This window comes from Nycticebus coucang, chromosome 6 (assembly GCF_027406575.1).
Source record: "Nycticebus coucang isolate mNycCou1 chromosome 6, mNycCou1.pri, whole genome shotgun sequence".
In the NCBI taxonomy this organism is placed as follows: Eukaryota; Metazoa; Chordata; class Mammalia; order Primates; family Lorisidae; genus Nycticebus; species Nycticebus coucang.
Window position 1 is genome coordinate 107,355,404 of NC_069785.1, and position 14,225 is coordinate 107,369,628.

General features: G+C 42.0%; 2 protein-coding genes across 3 annotated transcripts in view; one reads left to right on the top strand and one right to left on the bottom strand.

Moving 5' to 3' along the window:
* The window catches only part of PDGFD (platelet derived growth factor D), a 271,148-nt gene that overhangs the window by 109,808 nt on the left and 147,115 nt on the right, over window positions 1-14,225 (bottom strand). The window lies entirely within an intron of this gene.
* Window positions 12,166-13,293, top strand: DDI1 (DNA damage inducible 1 homolog 1). The gene has a single exon (XM_053595480.1). The coding sequence runs from the start codon at window positions 12,166-12,168 to the stop codon at window positions 13,291-13,293; it is 1,128 nt and encodes a 375-aa protein (XP_053451455.1).

Consider the following 14,225-nt stretch of genomic DNA (forward strand, 5'->3'; position numbering starts at 1 on the left):
TAGTTGAGAACACTGTTAAAAGAACATGTAGAATTAATTAAAAGCTACGCACATGGAACCCCAATCCTGGCACAAAGATCTCGGCCAGATGGTGCGAGGGGCAAATCCACTGGGCTGAACTCTGTACAATCTGCACGAACTGCTTGCGACTCTAGAAGGCAATGAGTGAAGCCGACACAGTGTCCCTCCCACCCCCGCCAACTTCAGTCATGGTCTGCTTCTCCCCAGAGGCTGACACCACAACGAAGGTGTGGATGCAGGTGACCTTTCTTTGGGAGGTCATCCCAGGAAGCACAGGTGAGACCGTGGACAGACTGCAAGTTGTCTGTAAGGGTGTGAAACTCTCAGCTGAGGAGGTCTGAGCAAGCTCCCCAGTGACAGAGAGACCCAGGCACAGGGGCCCTGGAAATGGGAGGCTGTCAGCATTTACAGGGAGGTAAACATGGACCAGGCAGATGGGGCAAATGGGGCAGCACAAGTGTCTGCTTCGAAAGTACAGTGTCACTAGCCTGAGCAAGAGTGACCCCCATCTTTACCCAAAACAGAAAACTAGCCAGCATTGCAGCAAGTTGCCTGTAGTCCCAGCTACTCAGGAGGCTGAGACAAGAGGATCACTTGGGCCTGAGAGTTTGAGGTTGCTGTGAGGTGTGAAGCCATGACAGGGGATGGAGTGAGATTCTGTATCAAACAAAACAAAAACAAACAAACAAAAACACAAAAGTACAGCATCACAGTGATAATGCTGTCTTTCTGAAGAAGTGGTGAAACACACCCTCTGGACCACAGAGGCAATGTCTTTCTAAGTCTGCTCCCTCATTTCTGCCTTTTCTCTCGAACCCACCCACATCATCCGACCGCCAGGTTCCCCCTGGGCTTTCTGGGAGGCTCTTGAAGCTCTGCGTGTTTGTGTCTATGCCTGTGCTGGGCAGTGCTGGCCTCCACGGTGGGCAGCAGGGTTTTCCACAGCTCCCAGCAGTGTGGCAGTAGCCACCACACTATCCCTGCCTGACTGCTCCCTGCTAAATGCTGTGTTAGAAGAGGTTAGTCTCAGCTCATTACACGTTTTGTTTTCTGCAAGGCCTTTCCAGACTACACTTTATTTGATCTGTCGTTTTGATCCTAGTCCATGCCATCTGTAAAGTAAGCCTGGTCCTTGGCCATACATTGAAAGCATCAGAAACTTTTGTCCTTTTTTAATTTTTTTTTAAATTTTTGAGACTGAGTTTAGAGTGTAATGGTGTCATCGTAACTTACAGCAACCTCAAACTCCTGGGCTTAAGCAATCCTCCTGCCTTAGTAGTGGGGACTACAGCCCTGTGCTACCATTCCTGGCTAATTTTTTCTATGTTTAGTAGAGACAGGGTCTCCCTCTTGCTCAGAATGGTCTTGAATTCCTGAGCTCATGTGATCCTCCTGCCTCAGCCTCCCAGAGTGCTGGAGAGCCTTTGAGGAAAGTTCCCCATGGAATGTTTATCATTCTATCTAACAAATGACCATCCACAACAGTGATGCCAGAGCGTGATTTATGGGAAAGATCATATTTACATACTTACATTAACCTCAACAGCTTGGTTGCACACAGTATAAGCAATACTAATCTGACTTAATACACAGCATTTTTTCACTCATCATTAGGAGTAATCAATTGTCTTTTCTCTGTGTTTTGTCTGCTCACTGATTCTACACGCACCTTCTGGACAGGGATCCTGTGTTCACCTTCTGTGACCTCCAAGAACACCTTGCAGACTGCTATGATAAAAACTGTCCATGGCATCCGGAATGCAAGTTTGAAGGGAGCAGGGAGCACTCTCCAGTGGGGCAGCTCCAGACCCCAGCTGGTATAGGGCTAGAAATTAATTTATATGTTCTTTTACCATTTATAAATTCCATCTTCTCTTTTTTACTTTTCCAGGTTATTAATTATTGCTTTTACTTATATAAGGAAAAAAAAACTTACTTGGGTATGGTGCTTTTCTATTTACAATAAAAATTCAAATTATCCTTTAAGTCTACACCAAACTCCAATGGAAAAGAGATTATTGTCATTATAACCATTTTAGATAAGAGGATAATGAGGCTCACAGAAGTTAATGCTTTGTCCAAGGACATTCAGATAGTAAGTGACACATCAAGGAAACCTGAATTCTACTTTTCTAACTTCAAACCCAGACTAGACTTTCCATGTCATTTATCTATATATCTTTCCCACTTCGTGTGTGTGTGTGTGTATGTATGTGTGTGTGTGTGAGAGAGAGAGAGAGAGAGAGAGATTATTTTTCCAGAACTTCAGGTATACAATACTGTCATTTAATGCAAAGATAGAATAACACACCTTGATTAAATTTTTGAAACCAGTTTGTGGAGATGTTTGTTTCTTGCTGCTGTTTTTTTGGTCACAGGGCAGACTGAGTGGATATTTTTCAAGGAACAAATCTGTTGCCCTTCTTGGTAAGAAGTGATTAGGTTAGATCCTATTAAAAACAGTATGAATTCCTATTTTCTAGTTGATATACTTTTGTCTAGAACAATCCTAGTTATTTTGATGAAAAATCCAACACCGTAAAGGAAGAATCTAACCTAGAACCACAACAGAGAAGGCAGAGAACCAGGGCAGTAACTGCCGGTGAAGTTTGCTGTCCACACATATCCACCCTAACAAACACAAATTACACCTCCTACTCGAATCTGTCATTTTTTTTTTTTTTTTTCAGGCTGGTTTGGTGCAAATTCAGGAGCTGACAATCCTGTTTGCTTTAAATTTTCTATAAAGAAATAGTCTCAGAGCTCAATTTTAGTATCAGGAAATTTAACTATAGTGGGGTTTCACTTTTGATGTCAATCTAATGCCAGTATATTTCACATTGTGTAAATGGTAATTTATGAGCTATCCTTAGAACACTGGGTCCAGTGTCTTTCAGCCACAGGCATGAAATGCCTGTCACAACCCCAAATTATAGATAAACAAAATAAAACACTGAAGTAAGAACATGAAATAAAACCAAGTCTTTGTTCAAAGTTAATAGCGTTTTGTTTTGAGTAAAAGAAAAGAATGCTGAAAAATAAAAAAATCAAAACAGGCTTGCCTGGGACATTCTAGTTCAAATTCATTTACAGTTTATAAAGGAAAAAAATAAAACAACGATGCTCTTCTTTCTCTTCAACACCATACCTTGGTTCCTTGACTCTGAAAACCAGAGTGTGTGGTTATTCTGATTAGTGCTTGTACTCTGGAGGCATCCACAAAAAGACTTCTGTTCTCTAAATAAGCAGCACTGACATATGTACTTCACCAACACAAGTGAACAAGAGCACATCAGCAGTTAACCACACTTTATGAGTTGAGGTAAACAGAATATTCGTAAGTGGAATGGAAATGATAATAGAACAGCGATGGGCATGGGAGTCCCACCTCTTTCAGAACAGAGAGAGGGAGGGAGGAACAGCCCGCAGAGACACTAGGTTCTCGGACCACGCTAATGGTAAAAAGGAAAATGGACCTGATGTCATTTAGTTAGTCTAAGAATCCTCTTTATATCTAGGCTGCTACATTTAATTTTTCTGAGAAAAATGGAAAGTGAGTTGAATTACTTTATATTTGTTATTTGAAAAAAATAAAGTTTTTTATCAGGCTTTATTTTTCATTTCATGGTTGGAATACAACTAAATTCTATAGACAGATGGGTTTTCGCCATGCTAATTACTATGGAGATCAATTAACTCAGCTGCTGTTTACAATAGACAAAGCTACATAAACATCTATCTGGAAATTTTGTCTTTTATAAGACAGTTGTAGAACTATCACCTATTCATGCGTATAATTCATAAAATATCCAAATGACCGTGTTGTTATGGTACAATGAGCTTTTCTATTTGGGGGGGGATCTGTCAATAAACCTTGTCCTATCAGTAAACTATCCATTCCACAAAGATTGACCAAAAATGTTACCATGAATAAACATATCATACACCTGCCTTGGGAGGTGTCTCAGCCAGTGGCTGGAAGATCAGATCCTTCCTGCTTGGGGGGACTGCATGCTGTTACTCTGCACTCTGAGGTTAGGAGTCTCTCGTCACAGAGATAAATGTGTTTATATGACAACAGGAGAACTGGTACTCTGAGAGTTTTGTATTGTATCGCAGTAAGTGTTTAGCACTATCCATAATTAAAGTATTACATCCACTAATCACAGGTTGAGCATCCTTAAAGTATAAATCTGACATCATAAAAGCTCCAAAATTTGAAACTTTTTGAGTGCCAACCTGATGCCATAAGCGGTAAATTTCACATCTGACTTCATATGAAGGATTACAGTCAAAATGCAAGTCAAAGCTTTTTTTTATGCATAAACTTATTAAACATGCTGTACAAATTTACCTTTAGGTTATGTATATAAAGTGTATATAAACTATGAACTAATTTTGTACTTCGACTTGGGTTCTGTTTCTAGGACATTTTATCATGTACACTTATATGTTCCAAAATCAAAAAGAAAAATTCTAAATCGAAACATTTCTGTTCCCAAATATTTTGGATAAGGAATACTCAGCCTATATGTTCCTTCACATTGAAAGGACCAATGGGGACTTTTGGAAACCCCTGATGCACACATCCTCTACCTATTTTCCACTAAATATTTTCTCAGCCTAAAGAATACCAAAAGCTACCAGTAAAGGGCAAAGTCTTGAAGGAATCCTCACTAACTTTAAAGTGGAGGAAGGATGAAAGTGAACTGAGAAGATGGACTATTAATACTTTAATTCAGGGCACATGATCTCTTGTCATGAAATAAAGATCAAGAAGGCCAGAATGGGCATTCATTCTGTTTATGTTGAGGTGGGTGAATGGCAGGGTGGTGGAGATTACATTTTGAGAAGGCTAAACTATAATACTATTCCTTCCCTACACCAATCCTACCATCTTAATACATCCTTTTGGTTATAGCATCCACCACGAAAAATATGAACACAAAAATATACATGCATGTGAGGGGAGTGAGGTCAAGAGCATGATATGATACATCAAGGAAGGGCTGTTTCTTGGAACCCAAGGAAGTTTAAGTTTAACCACAGCTGTGACCACATCATTCTTCCAGACCCATGTCAGCAGCACTTTCTCCACTGAGCGTTCTGGTTAGGCCCATTCTGTACCCCATCCATTCCCTACCAAACAAAAAAATTTACCTCCTGTAAACAGCCACAGAATTTTATTTATATATCTATCATGACATTTTTTTTTTCTATTGCATAAAATAATCCCAAGGGTACGAGTTTTATTTCCCTTAGGAGATGCCTGTTCTTTGAAGGAGGAAGCCAACTCACATTCATCCTCAAAGACCCTCACTCAGAGCCTCACTCATAGGAAGTAGTCATTAAATATTTACTATGAGAAATTACTAACATGTTTCTAAGCTTATCTCCAAATGAGAAAAAGCTCACTTTCATTATATTAATGCTAAACAGTCCATAACCTTCCCAATACACACACTTCTGTGCAATCAATGGGACCAAGCTGAGATGCTTCCAATGACAAATGACGAAGCATGAAAGCCTAGACATCAATAGAACTGAACAGAAAACAATCACAAGCAGAGGCTTAAACATTAGCAGCATCCTCCTGGCAGCAGAGAGGAAGGGTTTTCATGACACTGTTCTCTGCAGACTCTGGTCCAGTGCGAGGCCTGCGGCTCTTCACTCAAACATTTCTGGAAATGCATCCTGATCAATACCCTGTGTTAACAACTTAGACTATTACAAAGCTGAATAAGTTGAGGTATCTGACATTTAACCAAACAAATAGAAAAAGTCTCGTGTATAGTTTTACTATGAAATAAAATATAAGAGTATAATGAAGACTTAATGACAGTGCTGACTTTGCTTTGTCCTCTGATATTTTAATCTTATGTACACTATTAATCTGGAGGTTAAAGAATATTCTCAGAGATATACGTCTTTTCAATCGACTCTTCTAGAAGAGACACGTAACTCAAAGGTATTATTTGGTGACTATTAATATCACACAAGAGGAAACTAGCCAATGTTCTCATTTTCTGGATAATACATGATTACCTAAATACAATAGTGAATTCATGTAGACACCAGTGTTAATATTCAGACAAAGGAAATTTAGGATGAAGTTATTAAAATGTATTTGAACTTAGGAATAGGTCTCATTGGTATTTCAAGACTATAATAACAGTAATTTTTAAATAAGGCTTTCTCTCAAAATGCAATATCCTCCTTTCTGTAATGGTGCAGGTCTTCTGATGATACTTGAAACAGGAGGGAGGAGCCTTCAGATAACAGTAACTGCTTCGGTTCACAACTAGGGAGACCTGGGAAGACCAAGCCAGGGACACATCAGCAAAGACTTCAGCTTCAGTAACAGCTGAATTCAAAACCTACAGCCTCATTATCATCACTATTATTTTCACCTTACATGGCTATTCTCCGCACAGCAGGAATAAGAATACATAAACATTCCTTTACTAAGCTACATTGAAAGTCAAGAAACAAGCAAATCTGAGTCATAAATCTTTGTTATCTTGTTTTTAATTTGTTGCCTTACATTTATTTAATCTATAAATGTGTCTCTCATAAACCATAAATAATCTCAGAGTAATTTTTATAATACGATTAAGATATTGGAAGGGAGGGATCAGACAGCACAAAATTGTAGGTAAACACAGAAGAGATGTAGGAAGTAGTGTGAAAATGCCAAAAGTTATCAAGAGATTACATATTATGTTATTTTCAACATGTAATATATAACTTAATAAGTGAATCTCTTTTCATGATACAATGCTAAATAAAACTATAAAATATGGCAATAAAGTATCCTATGAACATTTCCCCCTAAAGGAAAATGACATAATCTTTTGATTGTACTTTCAAAGTAAGACAGAATAAATTCTCAGAATTCATGAGTTTCTTCAATTACACATCTGTTTAATATATATATTTAACAGATCTTATAATGGTGTTCAAACTTCAAAGACAGGCAACTCTAAGCTTCCATTTTTCATAATTTTTCAAGTCCAAACTACTAATAAAAGCTTAGACTTTCATTATAGCACTTTTTTTTTTTTTTTTTGTAAATACAAGTATGGACTTTTTATGTGGAAAATTCTTTAAACATATGGGGACTAAATAAGCCCTTAACAATAAGGGCTTAGGGAAAACCTGAAAATATTTTATGCAGCATTTCTACTGAGCTTGAAGCAGGAGGTAATGTTTCTTATTTTAACTTGGTACACCGTCCTACTGGAAAATTCTTTGCTTTTAACACATAAGATATCTTAAAGACGGTTCTCATATTCTTGAGCAGATGCAAAGCATACTGACGGTCTTAGTTCATCACAGCACGTTTCAATGTGCCTATTAAATAAATTAACTTTCTTTCTTTTTTTTTTTTTTTGTAGAGACAGAGTCTCACTTTACCACCCTCAGTAGAGTGCCATGACATCACAGGACTCACAGCAACCTCCAGCTCTTGGGCTTCTGTGATTCTCCTGCCTCAGCCTCCCAAGCAGCTGGGACTACAGGCGCCTGCCACAACGCCCAGCTATTTTTTTTGTTGTTGCAGTTCGGCAGGGGCTGGGTTTGAACCCGCCACCCTTGGTACATGGGGCCAGCGCCCTACTCACTGAGGCACAGGCACCACCCATAAATAAATTAACTTTCTGAAGAAATGTGTGTTATTCATTTATAACTGTTCTGGAACAATTTATCATATTATTGTAAAGCAAATAAAGGAACAGTGGAAAAAAATAGTTATTTAATCTAAGGGAACAGTTTTAAAAATTCTGTATCTCTCCTAAACTGCACTGAAAATCTCAAGTGATGATTTAAGTGTCTTGCAAGCCTGGATTACTTTTAGGGGTAATACCACACATATGCAGAGAAAGGAATCCCTATGTAGCAAGTAAATGTACTTAGTTACCATGCTTCAATTCTTGTATAGGTCACATAGTGGCATTTATGCAGATAGTCTATTTTTCATAGAAAAAAAGACATTTATTTACTTTGTAAAGCAATAAATAGTAATTTAAATATCAACTGCACTAAGCAGAAACCTAAATTATCTGGATTATTTTCTGCATTAGATTTTTAGAAAGAGATAAATCATTATTGTTGTGGATTTATTCCAAAAAAATAACTTTGGGACTATTTTTTATTCCAAAAAAAATAACTTTGGGACTATTATTTACTTGGCCAGCATGAAATCAGCACCATCTCTTCTATTTTCTGGGCATTTAGGACACACAATGAGAATTGATTTCTGGGTGATAGCCCTGAAATGTTGAAGGAGTTTCACTTATCATAGAAAGATTCAATTATGTTCTTATGTTGTACTTACTAAGGCAAAAAGTAAGAGAACATACTTCACAAAAAAACTCTTCCAGAATAGTTTCAATAATGTTCAGTTACCTAGATTAATACACCTATAATTCAGATCATGCATTTCTCAACAGTCTGTGAAATAAGAATTTATAGTATAAAAACAGCTTATATTTAAAGATATTTATACATACTCTCAATGACCTTCAGATTCATTACATAGTTTAAGACATCAGATGTCTTAACTCATAGTATATGACAGAGTAAGTTAACATAGATGTCTTAACTCATCAGGAGATGTTTTAAAGTAAAATTTTGAGTTAAGAGAATTACAAACATACTATTTGAATCACCTGTAGTATTGAGTAAAATGAAAGTCAAATGCATGTGAACAGGAGTCCCCCACAGCCCCAGGAGACTGTGTCATCTCTTCAGATTCCACGCTATTTTATGACAGAGGTTTAAGGCCTCGATGGGTGACTGGACTACATGACCAAAGGGTTCCTGCCAGTCCTGACCTCCTGTGACCTACAGAATGATGACAGTTCCTTGGCCAGATTTTGAGGTGGTTTTGCTTTCTAGATTGTGTTCTCAGTAAAATATAAAATAGTTAAAAAGCATATAAATGCAAAATGCCACCCAAAGTAAAGAGTAACATATCACGTAAAACTCAAATATGTTCAGTATCAAGACAATGGTGATGTATTTTAAAAAGATGTCAGTTTCTCTTTAATGTGAACTCCCACAAAAAGCTTATTCTAAAAAAATAGTATCATCCACTATTTATATAAAAAACCCAAAAGCCCTAGAATTATCCCAAGTTATTATGGCTTTATGAACAAACTGTACAAAACAACTTGAGGGAAAAAGAAAAAGGGACATTTAATCCAAGCCTCACTGGTTTCTCAATCTGCTCTTCAGCACAGTAGTTTTCACGTGACATCTCACATGATGGCTCTTCCCCAAATTGGGACAAACTATTAGTGATCTCAGAGAAACTTATCAGGATACTAAGAACCACTGAGGGAAATTAAAAACTTAATGTTGGGGGCCTGATGCAGCCCCACACAAACTCCTCCTCCTGCTCCGCCTCCGTGCTCTCCCCTCTCTCCGCCTGTCCTCCAAACACAAAGACACAAAAGACTAGTTATCTCCACCTCTAGGAAGTCTGTGTCAAAGGACCCTAACTCACCACAGCCCTCCAAGCAAGCTGTGGCATTTGCCCACCATTTGCCCCATATAAAAGGGGTCCCTTCTGACTGCCCCCCGGCACAGAAGCCACCTTTGCTCTGCCCAGGTGGGTCACCCGCCCCTTTCAATAAATGTTGTCTCAACATCCTCTGCTCCAGTCTCACTTTTGGGCACCACTGCTTATACCTTTCATTTCATATTGGGTCAAAGGGCCATTCATTTCTACAAATAGGAAAAAAATTAAAATGCTAGATGTTTTTCCCTACAATTTTATAAAATCCTCACATCACAAAGCACTGCCTTCCAGTTAAAGTCCGTAACTCGGGTCCTGTCTCTCAGCCTGGGTTTCTCTGCCCTTGTTCACCCTGCATGATTAACACCTGGTCATCTTTCTATGACGGGTTCTTCCAGGAAGGCTTCCCTGACCAACATCCCTTATCACCTTCCTCATCAATACTCCGAAAATTATTAGTTTATCCCGAGGCATGCAGGGTTCCACTGTGGTATTTTCCTATCCCCAGTGTGCATGTGAACATGTGTCTTCCTACAGACTGGGGGCTTTTTTAAGAATGCTGCCTGCATGTCACATCGTTCATGTCTTTGTCTCCAGCACTCAGCACATGCTTCACAGACACCGGGCACTCAGTCAGTATTCCTAATACAAACGAATACGTATATGGACACAGGTTGATAATTAGAACAAGTGAGACATAGTCTTCCATCTGAAACCAACACATGAAAAAAATTCTTCAGACTGATGCAACATCCTTCTCTCTGGATTGGTGTAATGGTACAGGCGTCTGACAATGCTCAAAATAAGGAAGGGGACCCAGGAAGACGCTGTCAACTATCTTGGTTAAATGAAAAGTCAGTAGACTTATAAAGTACACAGACCTGGGAACCCAGTGCAGGAAGCACAACTTTTTCAGCGCAAAAAGCTTTATGAAACACAGAGAAAAATGGCCAGCATACAAGGGATTTCTGCCCGATCGCCATTTTCCCTGAAGGACTTTTCTCCCTTACTCAAGAGATTCCACTCTGAGAGGTGTGTGTGTATGTGCATGTGGGGGTGGGTGGCTATGCCTTAGTTTCAGAGAAAGAGATGTTTGGGCTCCAGGTTGCCATATGTGATGTATTTTACTATAGAATCCATGTCAAATTGGTCGTGTCAAAGGCTTGGCCCACTAATCCTTTCCAGATCAGGGTCTCATCATAGAGACTCTCCCTATTATTCACATACTCAGCTCCTTTTACCCTCCCCGTGTCTACTGGGTAAACACATCTTGCTCTTTCTACTCAAGCATCATTTCTCCTTTCCACTGGTTATACCAGTATTTTCAACTGGTGTGCCTCAGCCCACTGGTGTGCTTGAGGGGATCTTAGGTGTGCTGCAAAAATTTTTAAACATCATTAATTATTTTCAAAAGAAGTTCAAAGCACAGTAAATATATGATTTTTTAACTTTTTTTTTTTGATTGAGATAACTTGTTAATGGAAATTTAACTATAGGTTCAAGTGTTCCATAAGATAAACAGAGGTTGAAAAACACTGGTTTAGACTTTAACCCTCTCTGGGTTTTCAGATTCTAGCAAAACCCTCTCTTTGTTTGGTTGAAAAGCCTTCCAAGTGGCCTCCAGCCACATTATGTACATCCCAAGAAGCCTCTTCCTTAAGTCAACTCACTGAAAAACAAATTACAAATCCCTGTTTCAAATGTTTTCCAGTTCCTGTCCCTTCTTTTTTCCTTCCTTTCTTTTTTTACTTTTTTTTTGGGGGGGGGGATACTTGTTAATTGATAATACTAGAACTCCATGGATTTAAACGATTCTTCGTTTTTCCCAGTGTTAGATTCTGCCGCTCAAATTCAAGTACGAATTTCTCCTATTGCATAAAATGTCCTACTTTTCTCTAGAAAGAAGAGGCCTTGTCATGAATTTCTGCTTTTGAAATGTGTAATTCCTTTCATCTACAGTGACCCTCAACCAATTTTCCTCTGGAAAGCGCTCATCTTTCAATATCCAGCTAGTCTCCTTCTTAGAAAAGCATCCTCTGTTGTGTTGGCAGAGCACAGAGGATGCTGCTGCACGTCTGTGAAGTGCTCACTGCCTGTGCTTCCACAGGGTGTGGGGCTCCCCAAAGGCAGATGCAGAGCGTGACCCATCCCTCCGCACAGAGTGGTACCTGCCACGTAGGGAACCTACCTTTACTGTTTGGGGGGGTGGGAGCGGGGAGGGAAGGAAAGCACTTAGAATGCAATTTTAAAATGAACAAATTAATGATAACATGCTCTTTCAAAAAAGCTGAAACAATCCCCTTCCTACCCTGTGACACACAGGCTTGGAAGGGCTGGACACCTAAGGCCGTGAGTGCCTTTGTTCCTGCGGGGCAGGCGTTCTAAGTTCCAAGCACACCTCGAGGTTCCAGGGCCAGGAGCTGCACTGAGGCTGGGTGGCAGCCCCCGCGGGTGAGGGTGAGGCTCCCCAGCGGGCGAGCGTCCGCGCGTCTTGGAGAGGTGTATGAGCCCAGGACGCACCTCGGCGCACAGAGCGGTGGGGCCAGCCCGGGAGACCACCAGCTCCCGCTGGCCGGCAGCGTGCCCCATGCCCGCGGCCCACCCGGCCCTTGTGGGCCCCGGCCATGCTGGTCAACGTGTACTGCGTGCGGAGGGACCTCTCGGAGGCCACCTTCTCCGTCCAGGTCAGCCCCGACTTTGAGCTCCGCAACTTTCGCGTCCTCTGCGAGCTGGAGTCTGGGGTCCCTGCCCAGGAGATCCAGATTGTCTTCATGGAGCGACTCCTGGCTGACGACCACTGCTCCCTGAGCTCCTACGGCCTCAAGGACGGCGACGTGGTCGTCTTGCTGCAGAAGGACAGCGCAGGCCACCGGCCTCCGGGACGGACCTCGACCCAGGCCCGGGTGGACTTCGCAGGCATTGCGGTGCCCGGCACGTCCAGTGCCCGGCAGCGGCCCAGCGCCGCCCCGCACGTACATGGCCTGGGCTCCGGGGAGAAGGCGGTGGCGCGTGGGCTGGACAGTCCAGCGCTGATCCGCAGCATGCTGCTGTCCAGCCCGCACGACCTGTCGCTGCTGAAGGAGCGCAACCCCGCGCTGGCCGAGGCCCTGCTCAGCGGGAGCCTGGACACCTTTTCGCAGGTGCTCCTGGAGCAGCAGAGGGAACGGGCCCTGAGGGAGCAGGAGCGGCTCCGCCTCTACTCGGCTGACCCGTTCGATCTGGACGCTCAGGCTAAAATAGAGGAAGAAATCCGGCAGCAGAACATTGAAGAGAACATGAACATCGCAATGGAAGAGGCACCCGAGAGCTTCGGGCAGGTGGCCATGCTCTACATCAACTGCAAGGTGAACGGGCACCCGCTGAAGGCGTTCGTGGACTCGGGCGCCCAGATGACGATCATGAGCCAGGCCTGCGCCGACAGGTGCAACATCATGCGGCTGGTGGACCAGCGCTGGGCGGGGGTCGCCAAGGGCGTGGGCACGCAGAGGATCCTCGGCCGCGTGCACTTGGCACAGATTCAGATCGAAGGCGACTTCCTCCAGTCCTCCTTCTCCATCCTGGAGGAGCAGCCCATGGACATGCTTCTCGGCCTGGACATGCTCAGGAGGCACCAGTGCTCCATCGACCTGAAGAGGAACGTGCTGGTCATCGGCACCACGGGCACACAGACTCACTTCCTCCCAGAGGGTGAGTTACCCGCGTGCGCCAAGACCGTCCAGGGCGCCGGGCAGGACGCGTCCCTAGACAAGTAGCAGGTGCTCCCGAGCTCCACCACGGGTTCGGGAAAGTCAACGCGTTGAAGCGGGTTCTAAAAAACGTCACCACCTTGAGGGAGCCTCAGGGCCCAGGAAATTATAAAACATGAGCTCACTGGCAATTTAATCATTAAAAACATGGGTAACAACTAATCCTGGCCTTGGGACTGAGTTCACAGATGGGTGACCACTGAATCAGGATGGCATGGTCTTGGCCCCCCTTCCATTTCCCTTATCCAGAGACCACTGAACCTCAGCTGGGGAAGGGTCTGGAGGTTCCAGCTGATTTCCAGACAATCCATGAAAAGGAAAACCAGCTGCTTCTTTTAAAGACACTGTCCTATCAGATGACAGGGTGGTTTGTCCAAACCACTTACGATTTTGCAGAATTCCTTGCAGACCTGACCAGGCATCCACACCTCAGCACCAACAATTATTTACACTCAGAGAAGTACGTGCACTGTCACACATTTTGTTTTCTTTTAGAAAGGTATTAGACATGATGGGTCAATCATACCCCTAACTAATATTTACACCTGTTTTGAGCAAGGTAAAGGCAGCTTCCTCATGTTTACTTACATTCCCATCCCCTAGATTCCCCTGGAGTCATACTCACTGCAATCCCCTTGACATATTACACAAAATGATTTTTTTCCCTAGGATGTTTTAAATTAATTTTCTCCTTTCCCTTAATTTAAAGAAGACTTGGTTGTCAAACAAAGGCCAAAAATCAGATTGAAAAAAATAATATGGCCTTTTGAAAAAAAAAATATGGTATTTCTTGGGAGCTTAGTGGGCGTTTGGTCATGGGGTGAAAAGCGGGAGCAGGCAGGATGGGCCCGAGTTCCCTGGTCATTTCAACTAATCATCTACTATTCACAAAATCTGCTTCATATATTAGCATCTGCTGCATAAATATTATTTCAACA